This window comes from Haemaphysalis longicornis, unplaced genomic scaffold, assembly GCF_048455015.1.
Source record: "Haemaphysalis longicornis isolate Haplotype H1 unplaced genomic scaffold, Haemaphysalis longicornis Haplotype H1 scaffold_9, whole genome shotgun sequence".
NCBI lineage: Eukaryota > Metazoa > Arthropoda > Arachnida > Ixodida > Ixodidae > Haemaphysalis > Haemaphysalis longicornis.
In genome coordinates, this window is record NW_027526460.1 from 2,462,568 (window position 1) to 2,486,845 (window position 24,278).

Here is a 24,278-nt window from a genome sequence, read left to right on the forward strand (position 1 = left end):
TCACTGCGCAACCGCACAAGGCCCTGGCTTGACATTCGCTGAGCTTGAAGGTCATATTGACGCTACGAGCCGTTTTATGGCTTTGTACTTGGTGTAACGGAGCTTTCGTACAAAAAGCAGCCCAGGCCTTCTGTTGACTGGAACGTTGGGGTGGTATATCGGATACCATTGCGTGCGGCAAAGCCTACATAGGGTAGAAGGGGGGCTGCATTAATCCCCCTGTGCGCCAGAATGACCTTTCCATAAAAAAAAAAAAAAACAAGAAAGTTGTTCTGATAGAAAAGCTTGTCTTTTTATTAAACCTGATAAGGCTAGTCTGTCTAGTGAGGCTAGTGTATCTAGTGAAATAGTGTCTCTAGTCAGGTTAGTGCCACTAGTGAGGCTAGTGCGTAGTGGTTCTAGTGTTACACTGTTCCGGAAATACGATATGATGGCTGACACTAGGCCCCCATGCCACTGGTTTTTGCAACAAGGTAGTGCACACCTGCCCATTCCCTGTGTGGCCTGCCCGTGCATCCCTCTTTAACGATGCTGAGGTACTGCCCCCTGTCTTTGCTTGTGCGCAGCACGTGCTGCGCACAAGCGACTCCACGGTGCGTTGTAGGAGCAGGCTGAGTGCGCGACGCATTGACCTTTCCGCCCTAACGAGGCATGGTTTGTGTCGACTCTTTGTGTCCCCTCTTTTTAATGATTGTAATATCCGCGAATGAGCAAATAACCTCCTGTAACCTTGAGCTGGTCTACTTTATGTGTGGTCTGTACAATACACGTTAGCTAAGGGGTTGCGCTTTTCCTGCCTGAGCCTTTGTGTGTTCCTCTTCGGGCAAAGCCGATGTTTTCACCAAAGATGCACCAACGTGCTCTACACCAAGTTATACTTATCGTTATATACGGCTACAAAAAAACCATAAAATATTTATTACTAAAAAAGTGTGACCGGCGTATCCCCAACCCCTCGAAGATCGTATAGCTCCTGCTGCGCCAACCTTCGTGAGCACTCACCCGAGGGGAGCGTCGTGGCGGCCACGGAAGCGGCTCGCCCAACCTTGTACGAGCTTTGCGGTTTCCCGGTTTCGGTGTAGAACGGCCGCATGATGAGCGTGTACTGCGTCCACGGCTTGAGCCACTGCACTTGGTACGCGCGCAGGCGTCGCGACACCGTGTTCTGGAACGAGTGCGGCTCGGACCTTCCTGTCACGAAGAAGCCGGCTAGCTCCAGCGAGTAGTTGGTCACCTTCGTTGTGACCTTCGACCAGGAGAGCACGAGAGACGAGTTCGTCACTTCGGTGGCCACAACTGAAAAGCCTCTTTCCAAGTACGGCGCGGGCGCTGAAAGGGAGACGCACTACCATGAGTCCGCCAGCAGTGGGCTGAAAAGAAATGTGACGTGATCTCTGCACGCTCAACAATATCGAACAGTGGTTGCACCTTTCACGGACCGAGGAAAACCATTTCTGAAGCGGGGCGTTTTGCACGCACCGAGTTTTCACCTTCGCCACTATAGAGGGTGAGAAAGTTTTGCACAAGAATCAGCCAAGTTCGTGCAGCAGTCAAGGGTCATGCTGCTGAGAGGTTTCTGCCTAATTAAAAAATAGAACAGTTCTTAAAAGGTGTAGTTGAGGTCTACAGTTCTCGCTATTCATGCGTTGCACATCGGTGTGTGGCAACATTCTGTTATTCTGCGATGCAGAACAATAATTAGGCGTGGTCATAGGCTGCTCCCGGCACCTGAACCCCCTAAAGCGTACCAAATTACCCCTCATAACAGAAATACGTAGAATTAATCTTAGAAAGCGTTTGTATATGTTTCCTTTAGGATTTATCAGAATGCCGGGCACACGTACCACAGCGCGCATCTGCTAAAGTTTCCCGTAAAATACAAAATATGTAAAAGCCATCGATTCGTTGTTTGAACAACTGAGAACGTGGTATAAATTCTCACCGCAAATCTTCCCGCTTTCATCAGAAAGACCGTCGTCGCCGGCAGCGTCAGCATCGCTCGTGCAATCAAGCACTCCGTCGCAGACCGATGTTGTCGGAATTCGTGCGTCCCCAGGTTCGCAGGCAAAGTCCCTCTCGTCATAGCTTGCGTCTGAAAGCGACCAAACAAGGCGCTGGGGGGTAAAATGTTTTTGGGGACTCGTATGGAATTGCCTCGCGGGGTATCGCTCGCCCAGGATAGCTCTCTTCTATTGGAGGGTACTGTATACATTCCCCGCCACAAAAGCCGCCAGAGCGCGCATTATTGTTCGCAATATACAGTGACTTGTACCATCCGCATGCGCGTACTCACCAGTTTTAGCCAAAGGAAGCACGAGTAAAGCGAGCCATACGGACAGGAGCATCGTGTTTCCAGACACTGCGTCTTCCCGCCCCGTTTGCGTGCGCGCGAGCGACTGCTGAAGACTAACCACCCTGCCCGCCTGTATTTAACACCAAGATAACGCTCAAGCGCAAGAAGCAAACAGCGAGTTTCCGAAAGTATAGCGAGGGTTGCCGTGACTTGTGGTTGCTTTTTTTTTTTGTTCTCTTTTCGGAGTTTCCGCGCGTTTTGATAACGATAAACGAACCGAAACTACGCGGACCAGACGGGCTCACATAGAGACGTTATCTGACTCCAGCCGCTTCTTTCGAGACGCTTAGTGCGAACTCCAGCTCGGCCGTACAGTGCGTATATAAGCCTACGCTCGTGTTACGGAAAACTCGCCCTGAGATAAGGCAAAGTTTGCGATCTCGAAGATGCTGTGTAGGCGCCCTTTGCTTCACATTTCAATCTGCAGGGGGCCGTGCCGCACGCCGTGCGTGCACACCAGGAGAAAACTTCATCGAAGAGCGCAACAGCTCTTTCTGGAGCAGTGTTGAAAACTGGGGCCGTCGGTTCATCATTTAAAGACTTAAACGAGCTAAAGAGAGGCGGACTCATAGTAGTCAGGACGCGTGTACGAAGCCCACGTAAGCGCAGCTTGCGTTTCATGGGAAAGTTGCGTTTTTTCGATAAACTCGTTCGTTAGTCTGGCATCATCCCGTCTACTCTGATCCTGTACCTACGCCTTTTAAATGGGTTTAATCATTGCAATCCTTGTGAATAGCTCTTCAGTGGTACCTTCGTCGGTTGTTCTAGGCCTAACATTATGTAAAATGTTAACGAGATGTCTAGCATCGCTTTCCCCCTTTCTTCTGGCACGTGAACACGAGAGCACGACAGAGGGAGGGAAAAGGAGGAGTCTCTCGTGGCAGCGCAGGTGACGATGTGTCAGCCGCCGCCGTCGCCGACAACGGCCGTTGGAAGGGTTGTGCAGGGTTACCAGGTGCTCCAACAAAAAAAAACGCCCATTCGTCAAGTCAAACTCGCCCAAATCTTGCCCAACGCAAAATAAATCCCGCCGAAATTGGGAAAAAGTCGCCCAAATTTTCAGAACAGATTGAGAAGTTCATTTAAGCTCAAATTTCTTGAGAATGAAGGAAAATCACCTGGTAGTTACGTAACAGGTAAAGATCCAGGAAGCTAAAACACCTGGGGTATATGTGGCATGCCGTTGTGGAGGGCTCGTACACGGACATTTTCGTCTTTCGCCTCCATAAAAAATAAATAAATAAACAAAAACTGCCGCAGCTGGGACCGGACACACCTTCATCACGATTCTTCACAAGACACAGCAGACACAAGAGGGCAAAAACGGCGCAACGGCCAAGGTCAAAAAGCACACCGATCAAGGTAAGTACATCCTTCAGCGACACCACTTGGTCCATACAGAACACAAGATTTGAACCGGGAAAAAAACTATTTACTTGGCTCAAAACATTTACAACATTCTCCGCTTCTTGCCAAACCAAACGTAACATTAATACTTTCTAGTGCTTTCATTGACATGCGGCTTGTTAGGTGACTTTTTGTCAAAGACACTTGACTGAAAACACGTTGTACGGTGGCATTTGATATCGTAAAAGATAAAAAGTAGACGGCAAGCTCAAAGAGGCGTGGAAACATAACATTTTCTGAGATGTTTCTGGCACATATATGTCCGACAGACTATACGCATGTGCATGCAAAAGGCGCTATTCAGACTTGAGTGCAGGAATGGATGCTGGGTCTATAAAAATTTTGAACGACTGTCGAAAGGTGTCAAAAGAAAATCTTGTAATGTTTGTGGAGTATAGCAAATACTGGTTGCCTAAAATCTCCAGGTTCGGTGGAAGCCGGTTGAAAAAAGATCCGACTCAAGCTACTACTAATCGGCGGCACCTCTCCAAGAGTGCAGTTTTAACGTCTTCACTGAGAGATGTCCGCTCGATGCAATTGTGGCAGAAATACAGCAAGGGCATCGCACGTGTTTTGGGGTGTTTAAAATGACCCACACAAAATCACTCACAATCAATAAAGCCAGTGTCGTAAATTAGGCTTCATGCGTACAGACACCGCCGGGTTGCTGTGTTGAGATTATAATTCCCAGTTGCAATGATCCAAGATATCAACGCGTAATCGGTGCACCAAATATCAGTAGGTACGCCTCGAACGCGAACAGATATCTCTCTAGCGCTTGAAATATTGCTTGAATTTGGTGCGCGTGCCCGAACCTAAAAGTCGCCCAAAACTCACCAATCCGCCAAAAAATATTTTTTATAGCCGAACAGAAGCGAAATTCGCCAACTTTGGCGCTTTCTCTACCAATCTGGTGACCCTGCGGTTGTGGCCAAGCCGCAATTTCGGAGTCCCATGATCCACTCGACGCAAGTGGCCCTATCCTCCCAGCACCGAAGCTATGTGGAAAAGCATCTGGGCGCGCTGTCGTGCTGTGCGCTAGTAGAGAGTTTTAGCTGACCGTTTCAGACGGTCCGCTCCGCTCCGATAGCAAGCGGGAGCGCCATTGCGCATGCGTGGCGCGCTAGCGCGCTACCGAAGATACCGGAGCGGGGCCCCGCTCCGCTGAAGGGAGCCTCTTAGCGGACCGTCGCGGCAGCTTACGCTACAGTGCGGAATTTTAATATGGCTGCCCCCGCGATGCGAGCGCGCTACAGCGAACTTCGTTTCTTCATTTGAAACACGAGCGACGAAGGTGCGAAAGCGCTTCCGAATAGGCGATGGTGCCACACACCTCAAAGATCTTTAGAACGGAAGCGAAAAACGTCGACCGAAGCGCGGGGCTGCTTCTATGCAGCGCCGAGAAAGGCAGCCTTGGCTTGGCTATTCCAAGGTTTATCGCCTTCTTTATTGTTATTTACAAAAATCATACTATGTCAGCGACTACATTATAAAAAAAAGGTTAAATGAGGCCAAGAAACACGGTATTTTGCTTTGTTTGGGTGACCAAATACAAATTCTTATGTTTCCTTTAGGCTGAAGTTTTGATTTACAAGCGCACGCGAAACGACCAGTCACGCGAATCATTCCCCGTCGAGGTAGATACGGTTATCGCTTAGCTAAAAGCCTTTCGGCTGGTGACGCTCCGGTTGTGCTGAGCGAAACGTCGGGAGCATAGCGGAGCGTCAAAAACGGTCAGCTAAAACTCTCTAGTAACAAGCGCACCGCGTCAAACCCCCACCGGCTTCGCGCGCACGCAGCCGATGCGGAACAAAACATACATACATACATACATACATACATACATACATACATACATACATACATACATACATACATACATACATACATACATACATACATACATACATACATGCATACATGCATACATACATACATACATACACATACACACACACACATACACACATACATGCATGCATACATACATACATACATACATACATACATACACATACACACACACACATACACACACACATACATACATACGTACTTACGTACGTACGTGCATGCATACTGCTTAATTGGTCGTTGGAGGGATGTAAAAGGAAAGCCAGCAGTCTAGAACGCCAAAAAAACAATGCGGAATAGTTAAACTGTTTGTTTTACTGTTAATATTGGGAATACTAAAGTTAACCATTTCTTTATTTTATGTTAGGAAATAAAGTAATAAAACACTCGTCTGCTACGTTTTCATTTCTAAATCATAGTTCTGTGTATTTCATGAAGTGGGTGCATTAGCCTCTCAAAGCTCCCTATTCGTGGCCAATCCAGCAAGTGGGCATGTTCCACGAAGATAAGAAAAGCAACATACATATTGACTATTCACCTTTACACAATTTTGCAGCGACCACGGGTGCGTCCCGAGGACTTTATTAGAACATTCACCTTACATGAAGAGCAGCCGGCGCTCATATATGGCGTCAACCTCTCCTTTTTGTCGCGTAATAAAGAAGAGGAAAGGCGGCGACAAGAAAAGAACAACGACGACAACTACTTTTGTTCTCTCGCTGGCACCGCGTTGCGCCTCCTTGAACGGATGGATGTAAGCATTGCGGCCATTCAGGAGACAAAGCTCTGCGGAGATGAGGAAATATCGGCAACATTAGAGCTTCTTTAGAGCAGTATAGTACTTGTGTTGGACACTCCGCCAGCTTCTCTGGGGAATGCTTCGTCTTCATCAACAAGAATGTAGGGTTTTCCTGTCTCTCCTGTAGTACGGATACTTCAGGGCGTTATGTTTGTTGTCGCCTTGTTATTGCAGGTGTTAAGTGGCGTGTTATACATGCGTGTTGTATGTCATTTTAAAGACGATAGTCTTTCTTGGGCTACTTAAACCCAGAAATTTTGGTCTGTCCGTCTGTCTGTCCGTCTGTCTGTCAAACCGGGCCAAAGTCAAATTTTGTTTTGCGCAATAATCTTATATACTCACAGCCACATGTAAACGTGTAAGCCCGGTTTATATGTTCATACTTGTCAACTTTGTTGAACAAGAACAAGACATTACGCAAATATAAGACAGGAAATTATTAGACAAGGGATATTTACAGTGTTCCTTTATTTAAAAATTCTTGGATGGTTAATTTTTCGATAGCAAATGATATTCTACAGCTACTGCAGAAAACCGCGGCCTCCTGGCGGCATATGAAAAATCACGCGGCAACAGGAACGAAAGGTTCCACTAGCTAGGTTCTACGTTCTGCTTGGAACACACGTGGAGCATGGCAACGCAGCTCTATAAACCTTCTAGTCGGCCGTCTCCATTCACGCGCGTCTCCGCCGTACTGCAGCACTGGCACCGAGGAACCCGGCCTGTAGCAGTGGATCGCGGTAAATTCAAATCGCCTTGCGCAAACCTTTAGTGTGTTTACCTTGGAATGAGCGCGACGGTACAGGAACAGCATGAGGGGTAAGCGGGAAAGCAAGGGGGGTCATTTCCTTGGCAAATGTCTACAGAGACTATCGTCTTTTGACAACATTTGCAACGAAAGAAGCAGATACGCGGCAATTTTTTTATTCGCACTTTTGCAACCTGCTAATGTAGGTGATGTGCTGTATTAAGGCATTCAGCTTTGCTACATACATTGCACTACACAACTTCTCGTCAATCGCGTTCTCTCGAAGCCACTTCAGATCAAATTATCATCTTGACAGGGCTGCCCACTATCTCATCTATTGTTTGCAGTGTACATACAGCCTCTTTGTCGTAGCATACAAAAGAGCCAAAGAGTGCATGGTTTTCTTTAGCGTCATGTGAAGTTAAAATTCTTGCGTATATGCCGATGACATCGCCCATTTTTGTGCTGACAAGCGTAGTGTTCAAGAAGCCCTTATATTGACCAAGAAGTTTTGTGAAGGGTCTGGAGTGGCCATGAAAATGAAGAAAACTAAGGAGTTTCAGTTTGGTAAGTGGAGAACGAAACCTTCCAAGTTTGCGGGTATTAGTTGGGACAATACGCCGCTTGAATACCTTAGCGTGCCTTCTCACCAAATAAGGAACTCAGGGCCCCACATTCAAGCGCGCCTCGCAGGAATGGGTGGGGCGAGAACTTTCTGTATTTGCTCGTGCGCGTACCACCCGCCCCAGATTGGGTTTAGACCTCGTCTGGGTACAGAGGATGGGCTTGGCCATTTGTCGTCAGTGGTGTTACTAGGCGGTCGCTCACACAAAGTGCGGACAGTCCTGCCATGGACATCCACAAGGCCTACGATAATCTCAGCCACGGGGCTATCCTGGAAACTCTCCGAAGCATATTTGTTTCTCAGAGAAGCTGTGCTCTTTCATCCCGACCTTTCTTACTAAAATATCTTTTTCTATACAAATTGGCGGGGCAAGCTATAGTCACTTCACACAAGACACGCAGACATGGTGTCAGTACGCTGTACTGACACTTTCAGCGGACAAAACGGCCGTTCTGCTTGTGGTCAGTGCTTGAGGCCGTCGCAAACTGGCGATTTCTCCCCTCATACTCCAACTTTCCAGCCAACCCCTACGCACTGCCACATCTCTTCGCGTGCTAGGGTTGGAAATTTCTACGTCTGGGTCGGCTGCCATGTGGCTTCCATCTGCCCGACCAAAAGCAGGCCAGGTGCTTCACCTGATGCCACGCATCTTGCAGAAGTCTGGTGGCTCCTGCCCCAAGATGGCTCGTCTCCTGGTGAGGTCAGTACTGTAGCCTCGACTGGTTTATCAGGCGCACGTCCAGTGCATGACTCCGATGGAGTGGGACCGACTTGAGGCTATTAACAGAGTGGCAATACAAACCATCACCTGACTCCCTAGAATTACCCCGATACCATCTCTCCAAGCTGAGGTTGAGCTGAACACGCTTGACGATCTGGTTGAACAACGTCGCTCAGCCCGTATGCACAGACGTACTTTTGTCGTAGAAGGTAGGAAGGAAGGAAGGAAGGAAGGAAGGAAGAAAGGAAGAAAGGAAGAAAGGAAGGAAGAAAGGAAGAAAGAAAGACAGAAAGAAAGAAAGACTGTTGAATGCCTGCAACAGACACAGTGTGTACATTGCGCCCGGCCGTAGCCACTAGTCGATCCCGACGTCACCCCTACTCGGACCACCCCTTCGCTACTCGCTACGGGGTTGGACGCCGCGGCCCCGTATGGGAGGGCGTCGCCCAGCAGCTTTCGCTCCCGTTCTGCTTTTCGAGGGCCGCCAGGACCTGCTGGACGGCTGATAGTTGGGAAGCAGCGGCCTTAGATAGTTAGATGGGCTGTTCCCTACCTGCTTCAACAGATCGCCCTGTAACCAGGCCACCATGGCTGTATCACCAGGTTACCGACAATCGACCACTGACTCGACATCACACTCGGTCTACCGGAAAAGCACGTGCGAGAGGATCACTACTGACGGCTGAGGCCCAGTACGAGGTGGTAGAGGCCTTCGTGGACGCTGGGGCCCAGGTTGGTGTTTTATCTACTGTGATGCAGTGTCCCGTCTACCCTGACGCCTCTCAAACTTGCCTCTACCAAACCATCCGCACCCTGCCATCTCTACTGGCGGAGCTCGCAGCCATCCGATATGGCCTACAGGCATGAACGCCGGCCCTACAGCGCGCCCCAGTGGGTTCCATCCTGCATCTTTATACGGACTCCACGGCGGCGATAGGGGATTTACGCCGAATATCCAACAACTGCACTATTTCAAAGGACATCCACACACTACTAGACACGTACCCCTCCCCTCTCCGGCTGTTGTGGGTTCGGCGGAATACGCTCCCCGCCCACATTGCAGCGGATAGGGCTTGTCACCTTAAGTCTATTCCTCGGCCGATGCCAATGTTAACAACCGGTCCATTAGATAACTTTCTCCAATGGAAGGACGACCTGCGTCGTGCCTCATGTTCCCTCATCCCACCGGAGCGGACCTCCCCAGTAGACTTACTCGCTGGGGGGAGGTTTTGGGAAGATGTTTGGGAAGAGGAGTGGCGCTTTCACCAGCTTTGAACCGGGCGTGGCCACCGCGCTACCATGCCCCGTTCGATGACACCTGCCCCTTCTGCACAGCTCCTGCCGAACAACCTGATGCGGACCACCTAATATGGGCGTGTCCTTCACCTAACTCAGCCAGAAGGCGACACCTGAGAGGCACAGACCGCCATCCTGGAAGACCCCCCGACCTCCAGCGGTAGCTCTGGGTACCCCCACCACCACCACTCCCTTCTTGCCTTCCTTCGAGATACGGGTGTCCATGTTGCCTGTAAAGAGGTTATTTTTATGCCAACGGACATACCATCGCAAATAAAAAAAGTCTACAATGCCTTCTTAGTACCAAAGCTTGTTTATGTGCTTCAGGTACTGTACTGTGCGCGGGCGAAAGTCAAGGCTCTACACAGTATTTTGCTACCTTCGTGTGGGGATCTAAATGGGAGCCTATGCGTAGGGATAATTTTTCTCTTCCTTTGGCGTCTGGTGGTGTTGCGTTAATGCATTTGTTTCTTGGGTCTAGGTTTTTCTCATACAAGTTGGCGGACTTTTACTTACCAGACTTAGAAGACGCATAAGTTACCATTTACCTTTTCTGCTTGTTTTTTCGAGTGAGGTTAACACGAAGCCGCCATGGGGTTTCCTAAGGGTGGTTGTAGATGCTTTTCATTTCCTTACGGCGCGGTTTTCCCTGCAGTATCTGTTTAGCCTTTCAAAAAAAGCAATGACGAAGACTTTTCTTCATCCTATGCTCCCGGTGCCTGTTAATCGCCAGCCATACCTGCGGGACCATAAGAACAGTGTTTTTGATCGTGACAAGCGTATGTGCGTGCCGCCAAATGCCAAAACGTTTTTATTTGCCAACGCTTCCAGTTAAAACGTGGCTGCGCGAAAAAGGAATGTCGATCCCTTGGTCAGACAATTGCCGCTTGTGCAATCAGCCGTAGACTATTACCATTGTTTTGTTCTGTGCTGTGACGCGACGTTTTTCTGGCACGTTTTGCAACGGATTCGCTTCTTGCCATTTGAAGGTGTTAATCGGGTGCTGTAATGATGACAGCGCCGATGAACCCCGTCTTGACGATGACCTCCCTCCCTTCTCGTGGCCTTGTTGTGTCTCCCCATCCGGTGGCGGAATGTTGGGGCGGCCCCCGCCGACGCCAGCGAGTCGCAACCCTTTGTATGGGCCTCGCCGGCGGCTTTTACGCGGCGTCGGGGAAGGCTTTCCTGTCCTCCTGACCTTCGGGGACGGCCAGGGGGGGAGTGGAGGTCAAAACCCTTATTGGCAGGTGCGCTGCTGTGGGGAGGCGGCATTGCTTGCGCCCTGCTCGCGCATGCTTCAACGAGTTTGTCGAGAGCTGCGACTGCGAGCGGTCGCGCGAAGACTCGCTCCCGTGGCGGTTTCTGGGCGCCAGGACACCACGCACCTTTAAGCCAACCGTGCGGCGGTTTGGCACCTTTTTGGCCTCCGCGCCCCCACCAGTTATCGTGCCGCGATACCCCCATTTGTGCGCTGCGGCGCCTTTTAATTGTAACCCAGTTTTCGTTTTGTCTTATGTTTGCTTCATCGTCTGTAAATAAGTGTAAATAGACTTTTTCTTCATCATCTACCTCCTGCGTCTGCGTCGTCGGCTACTTTCACCCATCCACGGCGACACCAACCACCTTCTTCTACGAACCTAACTTTACTGGTGCCATATGACGTTTTTGTGCTGCTAGGATTGTTTAGCTTGTGGAAGTGACGCATGAGTGATCGGCATGCGGAATTCCCTAGGCCAACCAAGTGTGTTTTTCGGGAGCAGGCTGCGTTAGTGCGGAGCGTTTATGTGGCGCAGAGTGATCCACCGGAGTGGCTGCATCTTTTAGATGCTTGCATCTGCTGGCCCGAGTTTTGAAATGGTGCCGATCTTTGTTAGCTGGCGTGCGCACTCTTTTCTGTCTGCTATTTTTAAAGCAAAGCTTTCTACCCCTAGCAGCCAATGGTTTAATTCGTCCCACAAGAAACTCCCAACCAGGCTAAATAAAAACTACAGGCACCGCCAGGGACCGAACCTGGGCCCGAAGAGAAGCGGAGCGAGAGCCCGTCGTCTTGGCGACTAAGCTATGCCCACACGTGGAGACGGGGAGACAGACGGTGGTTTTGATTCAGCGGCTCGGGAGCGGCTGGGGAGGGCGCTTTTTGGAGGCAACCACTGATCTCCACCAGAGTTGCTGGATGGCGCTTCGAGCTCTCCGGCGCACGGCCGCCGGAAGTTCGAGCGCTCGTCCCGGAAGTCGGGCCGTTCCAGCATAGCGCATGCTACACATGGGCTGATTTCGCACGCATTCCGCTAAAAATTCCTGCTTGTTGCGCCGTCAACTGCACAAGCAGACCAGAGTAGTCGTCTGGGAAGACGTTCCACTTGGAAGTATTACAATATTCTGTACGACGTGCGTGATACGCAGCGAAACGCAAATGTCATATCAGTGTCGTTTTTAAGCTGCGGCTAGCTCTTGTTAGGCAGATTCCCTCCCTCTAAGCCGGATTTATACCGGCGTTGGGTGGCGAACTTATACGCTAGTTACACGGCGAAAGTAACCGCGGTTATCGCAAACTGCGTTTTTGGCAGTTACACGCGAAATTGCAAGTTTGGTGACCGCGGTCACTTGATTGTGAGCGTAACAAAAAAAATTACCACACAAATAAATTCACGATAAAAAAACATTAAGATAACCTGTGTAGACAAAAAAAGTATCGTTAAAGCAGTCGCTTCTGACCCAAACGCAACGCACTCGCGCGCGGCTAGGAGAGGGGCTTCCCCAACAGCTCGCAACTGGCTTGGTTTGCTTAGGTCTGCTCGGGGTTGGGAACTTTCCGCTTAGCATCGCGGTATACATATTTGACCGCCGCTACCTTTACAACTGCGAATTACAATCCACATAGCACAATTTTTCACCGCACTAACATCCATTTTCTCGCAAGTGGAAGTTCTTTTCCGCGATCAGATTGATTTCGAAGGGCGGCGATAAGCTGTTGCTGCCGTGGTCTGGGCCGGTTCGGGGAAGGCGCGCCGGCGTGTTTGCAGGCACGGCCGACGCGCGCCGATCGTTTCCGAGTGCTGAAAACGCTTCAGGATTGCCTGCTATATCCAGTTTTGGCGAACGACGCGCGGAATTTACAAATTTAGCATGGCTTTTGTCGTAGTTGATCGGGCGGATCGGGAAACGAGCCGCTGCTGACGGGCAGTCGCGCTGATTGCGACAGCGGTGAAAAGAACGCAAGCGCGTCTTGGGGACAGCTTTGGGGCACCCGCTGTTTGAGAACCTTCGTCTCTTCCGAACGCCAGGTGATTTTTTTTTTCGCTTCCGCTGATGCGCCGCCACTTGCGTCCGAACTGACTAGTGCGATTTTGAGCACTGCGGCTGCGGAAACTGCGGTTAGCGTGACCAAACTGAGGTGGCCAAGCTGAGTTTGCGTTAACCATGGTTAGCGACGTAACCGCAGTTTCGTCTGTCGTGTAACGTAGCAAACTGCGGTTTTGTCTAACCGCGGTTCGCTTAACCGTGGTTAACTGTGCCCGTGTAACTAGGGTATTGAGAAGGGACAAATGGGCTCCACCCCCAGGCAGCAGGCTCTGCAGTGACCACTTTACTGACAACTGTTTTGACAGAACGGGCGCACAAACTCGGCTACAGCCTGACGCCGTGCCCACGTTGTTTTCTTTCTAGCATAAATCCCTAGCATAAATTTCTAGCATAAATCCCGTTAGAGCTGCGTCGTCTCCTCTCAAACCAAGACCCAAGTTACATTTTCGTTCTCCTTCGCAATTAAATTCTGCTTCATATTAACGTCGCATGTTTCGGTATAGCATAAGATGCGATCTGAACGCGATCTGTATAGCCAAAATGCAATAAAGTAAGAACAAAATGCCAAAATGCGCCAATGGGGACGATTATCAGCGCTTGAGAAGCGTAGCAGACTCCCTACTTCCGGGACGAGCCGTTGAACTTCCGGTGGCCGTGCGCGCGCCCGGCCGCGACAGCGGCGAAGCGCCATCCAGCAACTAAGTGGAGATCAGTGGAGGCAACACATGAAACAAGAGTGACGGGTAGGCAGTGAGAGAGATGACGCAGTAGCCGCGCGTGCCGCCCTCCTCCTCACCCTTCGAAAAACGCTCCTCTCCGTTTTCTTTCTTCCGATGCACGCCTACGCACGGCCGGGCTTGAGCGGGGGTGTCCGCCGCTCGAGCAGGGCCATGACCGACGCTGCTGCGTTCGGGACGCCGCCCCCACGAATCCCAGGTTAGGGCTGGCAGAATCTCTGGTTTCACTCTTTGTAGAGCCACGTGTGAGAATTCATGTTACTTCGCATGGGCAATTGTTGTGCGTGTCGTTTACAGCTTTGCTTTCCAACCACCTTCACAGCGGGGATTGGAGCAAATTTTTTATATTGCGTGTTGATTGCCATGTCTGAATTTTTCTAAAATTTTTATGCATTAAAGAAAAAAAGTGCGGAGATAGCACAGTCGTAGCGCATTGGACCGCTGCTATGGAGATTGATTTGATTGATTGATTGATTGATTGATTGATTGTAGGGTTTAACGCGCCGACGCAACACAGGCGATGAGGCGTGCCGTTGGGGAGGGCTCCGGATTAATTTTGACCACCTGGGGATCTTTAACGTGCGCCGAAATCTCGTACACACGGGCTGCTATGGAGACCCGCGTTCAAGTCTCATCGGATCACACACGCGTTTTTTTTACGCTTTCTTTTACGTTTCCTTTATGTTTCGTTGAGCGGACAGCCACAATTAACAACAACAACAACAACAGCGATGGTTTGCCGTACAGAACGGAGCACTTGAAGATTTCGCTTTAACATGCAATCGAAGTTATGACCTCTGCAAAAAGGCTGCAATAAACGAAAGAGAATTTAATCTTCACCTCAAAACGCGGAAGCCCGCAAATGCCCAAACACAACTCCCGAGTGTTCATTACCCCTCATGACGCCCCGATGAGCAAAATCACGCACGCTTTCTCGCTCCTTCCGCGCTCACCTGAAGGCGTGCTGCGTAGACTTTGTTTAGCGTCTTCATCCCACCCGCCCCCTTATAATCCACTTCGGTTCACGGCTCAGCGCAGCGCGGGGAAGCCCCCGGCACGCGCACAGTCAGCGACTCCTTTCCAGGCGCCTTCAAACAACGCGCAGCGTTTTGCGACTGTGCGCTCGTTCAGCTCGGTTAGCTCGTGGTGTACGCGGAGCGGCTAAATATAGGTGCGGCCATTTGGCATAATAGGCGATGCCGAGCATCGCGTGACTGCCATGCTCGCGTTGAATCCGGCGCGCAACGCTGCGGGGAAATGATTCGCGCGCGCGCGAGCTCCTTACGCGCAATCAGACGCGCTCTCCTAATGACGATGCATTTGGGCGGAAATGCGGGAATGAGATGGTTAAGAGAGCAGAGCCGCTTGGCCGCCCCCCGAAGCATTATGCGCAACAAAAGCACACGCTGTGGAGGTGGAATACGAAAAAGAAGTGTTGGTTAAAACAGCACGCCTGATGTGAAACCGGCTTTGCTCTTGTTGCTCCCGGTGGTAAATGGTTGGCGAAACAGTTGCTATGCGATAGAACGACACCCCCTTTTTTTTCATTTCGTGCACTCTGTTCGGCCATTCGGGCCCCCGTCCAACCCCGTTATTACCAAAGTGCCGTCCGCTTGGAGGCACTTAACCTGTTTTTTTCTCTCTCTCTTTCCTATTACGGCATGCATCTGAGTAAAAAGAGGAACGTGATAAACACCCCTGTTTTTTTCTAGTTAAAACAAGATCGGTTGAACAAAAGGACCAAGTAATTACGAGCTAAATTGAAGCGATTAAGCATTTTAACGTGTGCCGATATCACGGGAAGTGATCTGGCTTAACAGAGGAGCCATTTTTTCTTTGTCGCCGCAGCCCGGAATAAAAAGGCCTTCTACCAGTGAAAACGTCCTCACAACCAGGTTTTGTTCTAAAGTTCAAACACACGACGCTGTTCTTGTTGGCTCTCATCGGAAAAGATTTCTCGTCTTTCAGCGTGCCATCAAGTGAAGGAACTTTTCGAATCAATGTCGACGCGTATATCTCAACGCCGCGCCTGCTGCTTCCTCAATGCTCCCCACTAATCAGGAACGCACCCCAGACGGCGATACGCATTTCTATTCTCTTTGTGAGGCCTGGCGCTTAACGCGCGTAAAAAGAGCCGAATGGCGGAAAGTCCGGGTCGGAACGGAGTTCCTTGCGAGAGGCAAAGATGAAACGAAACGCGATTCATTAGCCTTCGACCGGCGGCTGCGTTTGTGCGGGAGCGTATAGCGTTCACAGGAGCGCCGCGCCAGTCGCGCGGAATAAAGGGGAACTCGGTGAAAAGAAGAAAGTCGCGCAGCCATCCGTTTCCAACTTTTCGCCCCTTTTCTCGCTCATTAGCTTAATTGACGACAAAACTGGCCCCCTCCACGGGTTATGTACGAGTGGCACCCCCTCATACTCGCGCGCAAAGTCAAACAAACGCGCTCCGTTCCGGCCGCCACCCGGCAGCAGCCGCTCGCGCTCAATCTTGCCGGCAAACTGGGCGTCGCCTTTGCTCGTGCCGGTGGTGGTTTGGCATCGTCCAACCAACCGTTCGCCTAATATCCGGCACGGCTGATTTCTTGCGTTGCTCACCGACCGAACCCTTCTCCTCTCCGACTCCCGTTTCAGAATCGGAGCCCGTATGCACCGGTGGTGGGCCAGTCCCCGGGGAGGACTTGGAAGGCATCTAATGAATGCACATTAATAAATTTCGAGAAGCTGGCACGCAGGCGCCCACCAAAACTCGCCCAGAGGTCTCTCGCGGGACCTGCCTCGGCTTTCCACCCCCCCTTCTTCCGTGTCCCCGCACTGTTATGCGATGGCTCTCTCGAAACTTGGTGTTCCCGTTTGGTGTTTCCTTTATGCCTCGCATTGCGATCAAGTTTTGGGTGAGAAATCTGGAAAAGTGCGAGGCCAGCGAGCGACATCTGGAGAAATGGTTTCTGTTTGCACTGTACAACCAAACTTCCCTCTTGCGCTGCTAGAGTAATTCGCAAGGAAAGCGGGGAAAACTATGCTCCAATAAGGCAGGAAAGCCGGCGCATTTGTTGGGCCCCAGAGCTCCTCAGTGTACAGCATTTGCGAAACTGCGCTTCAGAATCCGGGCCGCGCTAGCCTCCTGCTCAGTTGAAGCTGAGGGACAAGTGTTCGCGCGTGGCGCCTATAGGGGACAAGGACTGGACCCTGCTAAACACTTGCGGAATGACATAACTTAACAAAAATAAAGCTTGCTTTTAAAATTAGAAAAAGTGCCACAAGCACTTGAGTACTGCTTCAACTCTCTGCCGGCAGGCGGCAAGGCGGCCAACTTGCCCCGTTCTCGCCCCTGTTTGCCCCAGCGGAGGGGGGCCATCCGCGGACAGCGTTTAATTCATGGAAGCTATGCGGAGTTTCGCAACTGGTATACATTGCCGCGAACCATGCATTCGGTTTGAATACTTCTGTTTTGTTTTTGCCATTCCGCGGCGCCTGGCTGTGTTATCAGTGTTTAAAGCAAAGCGCATGTGTCTTTTCCTTTCCTCTGAATAGCGCTATCTTGTTTTGATGGGGAGAGTATTTGGCCCTGACGTCATTAGCCTAGAATAATCTTTTTTAATCTCCAGTGTTCTCGTTGTAATTCGACGTTTGGAGAAACAACCGCGCCTTAAGATAAATACTGCCAGGGCAGCCACCGCGTCATTCGATTCACCGACACTCGCCTGCACACGTCACTCTATTGACTGCTGTTTTGTCGCCTGTGTATTCTATGAGTTGTCAGGGGCGCACAAGTTCGCTCCAAAGAACTTGTTTTTCCTTCAAGATAGCTGCACCTCCTTTGGCTACGAGACATCTGGTGAGGTGCGGGGTAAGGATCGCCCCGAGTAACTCTTGTTGGCCCCGGGGTGCAACCAACGTTTATACATCTAACAACATTGGGGGCAGCTGGCGATGCTGTAGCACCCTTGATCTCCGAATGCACTGTACGTTCAAGAACACTTGTGTATTTCTTTTTTCGCTCGAATTTCTTTCTTCGGGCACACGCAATTGCCCGAGGGGATGAATGGGGCATATTGCGATTGATACCCTCCACCCGTACACACACACATCGAAGGCAAAACTTTGTTTTCGCCCTCTCCTGATTTGCTTTTATCCGGATTTTATGCTCGGCGGAGAAAAGGGTGTTGCTTTTTGACGCAGAGCCGGCACAATGAAAACACTTGGCTCGAGGGCCGTGGTGCGGCAGGTTTATCCCCCCCTGTTATTCTTTTCTCTTGCCGCTTTTTCGACGCGCGCTCGGTATGACGGCCGTATCTTTTGTATACAAGGCTCGATCCACACGCTATAGTGGTCTGCAACGTGTCAATGCCTGCGATGAGGGCACTGACGCTTCCACCTCGTGCGCTATTCGATATACACGCACATTTGGCGGCCTGAGATCGCATCGGCTTTATACGTTGAAATGAGTATGACGTACCAAAGGGCGTTTCATTGCGCGCGAAACGCAAACAGCCGCTGGCTGTGCCGCTAAATTGAAAACTGGTAAATAAAAAAAAAAAGTCCAGGCAAAAGCAAGACGATGCAAGGTGCAAACACCAGATGGAAGACAACGAAGAGAGGACGTGGCTTCCTTACGGCGCGCTTGCTCTTTGGACGTGTGTGGGTGTGCGGCCCTCTTTACAGGCGATGAATCAGGAGTTAAAGCCGACAACGCAGGCGGTGGCTTTTGTCTTAGCCCTGCCTCCTCCTCCTCAAGTATAATGTTCCCTTCCTGCGTTTATCTCCTTCGGGAAACACGGGAGTACAGGACGAAGAGGAGTGAATCGGTATGATCAGGAGAGCCTCGCCGCCGGGAAGCGGAACCCATTGAAATGAAAGCACCAACACTTCCCCGCAGAGGAGGAGCCGGGCTTAAAGACGTCGCCTCGGGCAGGTTGTTCGGCAGTGCTTCGCGTTTCCGCCGACTGAAGCAGGGCGAAGCGAGGAGCCGAGCAACAGGGGAAAGCAAACAGACTCTCCGCGAAAGGCTCGTTATGCAATCACGGAGCAGGGCGTTGTACGAGAAGAGAAGTGAAAGAGCGAGAAGCGTGGAGCCAATCTCGTGAACTCCTGTTATCTCTTGATTCCGAGTTCCAGCTTTTGAACCTGTTGCTCGCCGCCACCCGACGGGGAATCGTTTGGTTAGAAAATAAGCAGACGTTGTGCGCGCGCAGTTTCGAGACTTGTCGACTATGGAGTGCTTCGAGTGTCGGCTGATAGAAGAAAACGTCGTCAGCGCACACCCCATCGTATAGCTCGTACCAAGAGTGTCTCAAACAGCTTAGTTCCGTGGGCATTCCGCAAGATGATTTTAAACCCTCAAAGTCTCTGTTCTTTATTTCCGCAAGAAATACAAAAACAGGAAGATGAGCGGGGCAGGGAGCCCTGTTTCTAAATTACGTGAGTGTTTTCACCTTGGACCAGTGTAGGTATACACTACTTCCTATTTGCAGTGGCTTCGAGCGTACTGCGCAGTTCCCGCCTGTTTTCAAGGAGCGCGCTTAGAGAAGGGGAACGGCGGAATAAGAGCCTCAGGCTCGAGAGAGAGCGAAGCCTGCGTGTCGCCGATGCTCGTTCGGGGCGGCAAATCCCGCGGGTTTCGCGGACTGGGCCCGTCTTCTCTTGCTCGGAATTAATGTCCTATTATGCAAATGACACGTTTTAGGTTTCCTTCGCCCTGCCGCGTGAGTAAGAGCCCTCTGCTCGGATTCAAACTCCCGGAGAGACGGGATTAGCAACCCTTTCTCCCCCCGCGTTGTCGTCTTTTTCCTCGGCACTTTTTCCCCTCCCTGCAGTACTACTAAAGAGTGGGCGCGCACTGGCGGTGTTCTCGGCGCTTTAAGCGACACTTTTCCTCCCCCTTCCCCTCGGCTCGGTGCCAGCGTTTCCCTCCTCCGAGCGGACGACACTTTATTTCGCCGAAGCGTTCGGTCCACCTCAGCTCAGCGCTGTTTTATGGCTTCTCCTCCGACGATCCGCGCGGGGTGCACGTGCGCACGAATCGCCGCAACCTCTTCCGTCCTCGGCATCGCTTCGCGTTCCCTGGCGGGTTATACAGCCAGCGCGGCTATTTCCCTTCGCATCGCCGAGGCGTTGCCGCGCTGCGTACTCCGGACCACTCGGAGCGCGTTATTCAAATTGCTCTGCCACAGTTTACGCCGCGTGTCGAGAGTGCGCGACGACTGGGCCCAGCTAGGGCGAGATGCGAAGAAGCTTGCCTTGTGTGTGCGCGTGCGTGTGTCTGTTTGCGCAATTAAGAAGTGGATCTTCCACGGCCTCGCAGCGATAACTTGAACGAAGCGGCGAGAGGGAGGGCGTTTCCAAAGGGAGGAGGGATCTCGAGGAGAGGATGGGATAGAAAAAGAGAGGAAAACTTTTTGTCCCTTTTCTTCACGCGGAGAACGGCCTTAGCATTCGCCGTGCATCGGTCACGTGCCCCGAAGGCGTGATACGCACACCATATAGCTGGGCGCCGCGCTGTCACGACCGGCCAAATGGAGCCCCGGTCCACGCGCGAGTCGCCGAAAGGCGCAAGGTTGTCCACTGCGCGACGCATTTCTCCAACAAGCCCGGCTCGAGTGTTTCTGCAACTGAGCTCCCTCCGAAATGTTGGAGCGAGCGACATGGCCGCGGAGGAGAGTAAGATGAGGATGAAGAGATGGGCGGAATATGCAGAGCAGGGAGGAGGCTTCATTTGTCCCGTAAGACAGCGGAGCGAAACGGTAAATAACTTAAGCCCCGGCCGCGAGCGCGCGAACCCACTCCCCGCAAGCAGAATTAAAGTGTTTTCGCTAATGGAATTAGGAAGCGGCGCCACTTCCTTCCGCCGTGCGAGGCGCGATAAAAGTGAGCGTCGCCTCTTAAGGAGCGGGCCACCCGTTTTCCCGCGATCATCTTCGCTGTCGAGCGAGTGACACGTTCTTAAATGAATCATGGAAATACGGCTCAGCTCCTTCTCTGCTCTCGCTCTCTGTTCGGCCTTAATTCTCTGTGCCGTAAGTGCCAAGCAAACGCGTCAGAAAATTGCGGTTTACGGGAGCACATTATGTATGTGAGCACGATATTGCGCGGACGTGCGGGTCTCCTGGTTACGCCGCTGATGGCAGTTTCGAGGAGATATCTCCCAATTGAGAAAGGGGCCAGCCAGTACGGTCTCCACGGGGAAATCCCTTAAGGAGGCTATTGCGTATATGATGGCGTGGCTCTAAGGTACCCGGTCGCGTCCGCATTGGATCGTGGGTGTTGTTGCCACTGCGTTTGTTTGGTATCCTCAACTCGTAGCAGTAGTGGTTGCAAATGCGCCATATGAGCACCGGTAAAGAGATGAATTAGATGCATGAAAGTGAGTTGGTGTAGCTGTGGACTAAGTTAGAGGGCTCTTTTATTGCTCTTTTGGACTGCTCAGAACTGATCCGGAGCAGCTCCGTATTTTATTTGCACACGGAATTATTTTATTTGCACACGGAATGTCTATGGCGAGAGCATTTTGGGGCTGCCCAGGAACAGGTCAAAACGGCTTAGCACTGGCTGGGAAATAACGGAGACCCAGAGCAGCTCTAGCCGATGTGGCTGCAGACTGTGCCGTTTCGTAACAGGGCGGTCCACTTCGAGGCAAATGAAGAGGGGGTGGCACAACATTAGAAAAGAAAAAAAAACTCACTCTTTCTGTCTGCTAACAAAATTTAATTTCATGAAATTTATCTTTCTTTATTTTTTCTTTTCGAACAAAATTTCAATCAAATATCGCACTCAATGCGTCTCCGTGCCGTTGGGATTAGTTTCAAAGAAGAAGCAATGTTTATAGCAAACTCGAAGCCAGACGCACTGCCGCAGAAGAAGCTTAACACGTCGGTAGAAATACCCGTGCGTTTCTTACGAGATATCTCAGAGCGGCCATGAATTCCCCACCCGGCGTGAGGCGTGACTTAAGCTCTGGTCTCACGGAGTGAAACTGGGCCTTCTCTTCGAACAAATATAGCGGTCTAGACGCCGCATCTGTCCTCTCCAATACAACGTGTTGTTGGGCGTGCTGGCTCATGATTACGGAAACATGGTCTGACGGTGAACGGACTGAACGGGCGCTGACTCGCAACTGCTCCGTGTCTTTACTGCACTAAACCGGCTTTACGAAATCTATCCTCTCTGCTCAGGTACACGCCGAAGTCCCACGAATACTTCTGGCACTTAAATTCGTCCCGAAAACGGCAGGCCCATGCATGAAACCACTCGTGTACGAGGCGTACAAACAGTTGGCTGTACACGTATAAGGTGTGGCGTGCTGCATGGAAGGTGTAAGCAAATCCAGTACGTCAGCTACCTACTCCCCGCGTCGTGCCCTGGTCCAATTTGAGCACGCTTAAATCCAGCTTCCCGCATCCGGCCACGGCCAATCGCAGCAAAGTCGCTCCAGCTCAGGAGCGAACTCCGCTGTAGAAGGAACGCGGCGCCAGTAATTCGCAATGACGGGCTCATCCTGTGGTCGTGGGAGGAAGGCTGCAGGGGGTGCACGGGGGAGGCCCTTTGAGCCCCGTCTGTTCGACAGCGGGCGCTCCAGGTTGGCGATAACGCGCGAATAATGGTTAGCCCCCCTCCCGTCCATGCGCGCTTCGGTCGTTCTCCGCGCCCTCCGGCCCCCATTGAATCCGCGCGTCGAAGGGAATCGCGGAGAAATCTGTCAGCGCTGGCGACCGGCGGTAATTGCGAGCTCCTCGGTACTGGCCGCGCGTGCCGGAAAGGGTTACGGCCATCTGGAGGAGTTTGTACTTGTACGCGCTCGAGCGCGCATGCGCGACGTCTGTCGCTTTAAAGTGCGAGTACGCTAAAATCGCAATCGCTCTTTCAACGTCGGTGATAAATTTTTGAAGACGACATAGTCGTGCTAGAGGTATGTCTGTTGTTCGGGCGAAAGGCGGTGCCTGTATTTTTGATGTTTGGATGTTTCGTTGAGACAGCGCAGCCCGCATTTTTTTATCTTTTGTTTGTTGTTCTGCATAGAACACCACGAGCTCGAGCTCTGTTATCTTTTGTGTTTGCTTATATCTCGCCTTTCTTCGCCGTTCTAGCGCTTTGCTTTCCCCTTGCTATCTTAAAGGCTAGCCCACCACGCATTCTTAATTAAAGCAACGCGGGAGCTCTCGGCTACGTACCTCCACTTCGCCTTAAATGTGCCTGAGGTTTCATTTGCACTAAATCATGCGCACATGTATGACCGATGTCAGCCGTCTCGGTAGTGGGAAACGGTTCTATGCTCAAGTCTTGTTTCGCTTTGGCCTGGCGTCCAAATCGAGTGACAGACAGACAGCCAGGCCAACATTTTCCCGTTTAGGAAGCTGAAGAAAGACTATCGTTTATAGAAGCGAGGATATAATAGATTTACTTAATTTGCGCACAGCGATTGCTCATTTGCTTCTCCCTCCCCGGAAGGAGTCGTTTGGTGTCAAAATTTTCCTAATCATAACAATAAAAAGCGCTTCTCGAGAACTTTTCTCTAGTTGCCATCTACATGTTTCATTTTTCTATTATTTCCCTTTTTTCCTGCCTTAATGCGCGATGAGAATTTAGCGCTACTCTGCTGTCGAATTTCCGTGATCAAATGTACAGTTTCATGAGGAGGAAAACAAAGACGCGAGATGCTCCCTCTCCGGCCTTTGTTTTGCCTGCTCAAACTCAGCAATGCGTGTTTTAATTGCACGTTACAGTCGGTTAATCGCCATACTTGGAAATTGTCGCTGTCACACAAATACGGTCCGAAGTTCCAGGTGCATCGTTTGCAGGTATATATCCAAGTGCCCGTCGCCGTTAGCGCGTCTATACAAAACGCCGACGCGCGCATTGTCAAGGTTCAATTACCTTTTTGAACGTCTGCTCGAACCACCTGTTCTAATTTATTTTATTTGACGCGAACAGTTCATTGTCCGGCCGAAATATTTCGCGGAAGCAAGAGCAAAAAGAAGGTTGGTGGCTTTGACCCAGTGTTTTTGCCCGTGTATCCCGCACAGTTGGCGAGCGGATAACGTTTGTCGAAGCCGTGGTGTTGTGCTGGCGCAGTGCGTATCACATCTCCGCTGCTGACTCTAGGCAGAGCTGCCAGTCCTTGCTTTTTGAGAAGCCCTGCATGTGTATGCACTGCAGCGTGTAGGAAAGCCACACTGTGAGCTCTGTAATGCCACGCACGAAGGGGCTAAACACTGATGTTTGTTAACACACACAAACACACACACGTAGTACATACATACATACATACATACATACATGCGTACATATATACATAAATAGACACATACATACGTGCATATATATATATATATATATATATATATATATATATATATATGCATGCATGCTTACATACATACGTACATACATACATACGCACGTACGTACGTACTACACACGCACACGCACACGCACACACGGT

At 50.9% G+C, this 24,278-nt stretch overlaps 2 protein-coding genes across 8 annotated transcripts in view; one reads left to right on the forward strand and one right to left on the reverse strand.

Annotated features, from left to right (window-relative positions):
- Positions 1–2,453, reverse strand: part of LOC144153605 (uncharacterized) — a 36,110-nt gene extending 33,657 nt beyond the window's left edge. For 3 of the 4 annotated variants that reach the window (XM_077685253.1, XM_077685252.1, XM_077685250.1), the window contains exons 1-3: positions 2,294–2,453; positions 1,943–2,092; positions 1,003–1,329 (exon numbers count right to left, since the gene is read on the reverse strand). In XM_077685253.1, the coding sequence (XP_077541379.1) occupies positions 1,003–1,329; positions 1,943–2,092; positions 2,294–2,345 (529 nt within the window). In that variant the 5' untranslated portion in view covers positions 2,346–2,453. The remainder of the gene's footprint in view (positions 1–1,002; positions 1,330–1,942; positions 2,093–2,293) is intronic. The other variant, XM_077685254.1, reaches the window with a different exon arrangement.
- The window catches only part of LOC144152612 (E3 ubiquitin-protein ligase SHPRH), a 1,006,539-nt gene that overhangs the window by 331,842 nt on the left and 650,419 nt on the right, over positions 1–24,278 (forward strand). The window lies entirely within an intron of this gene.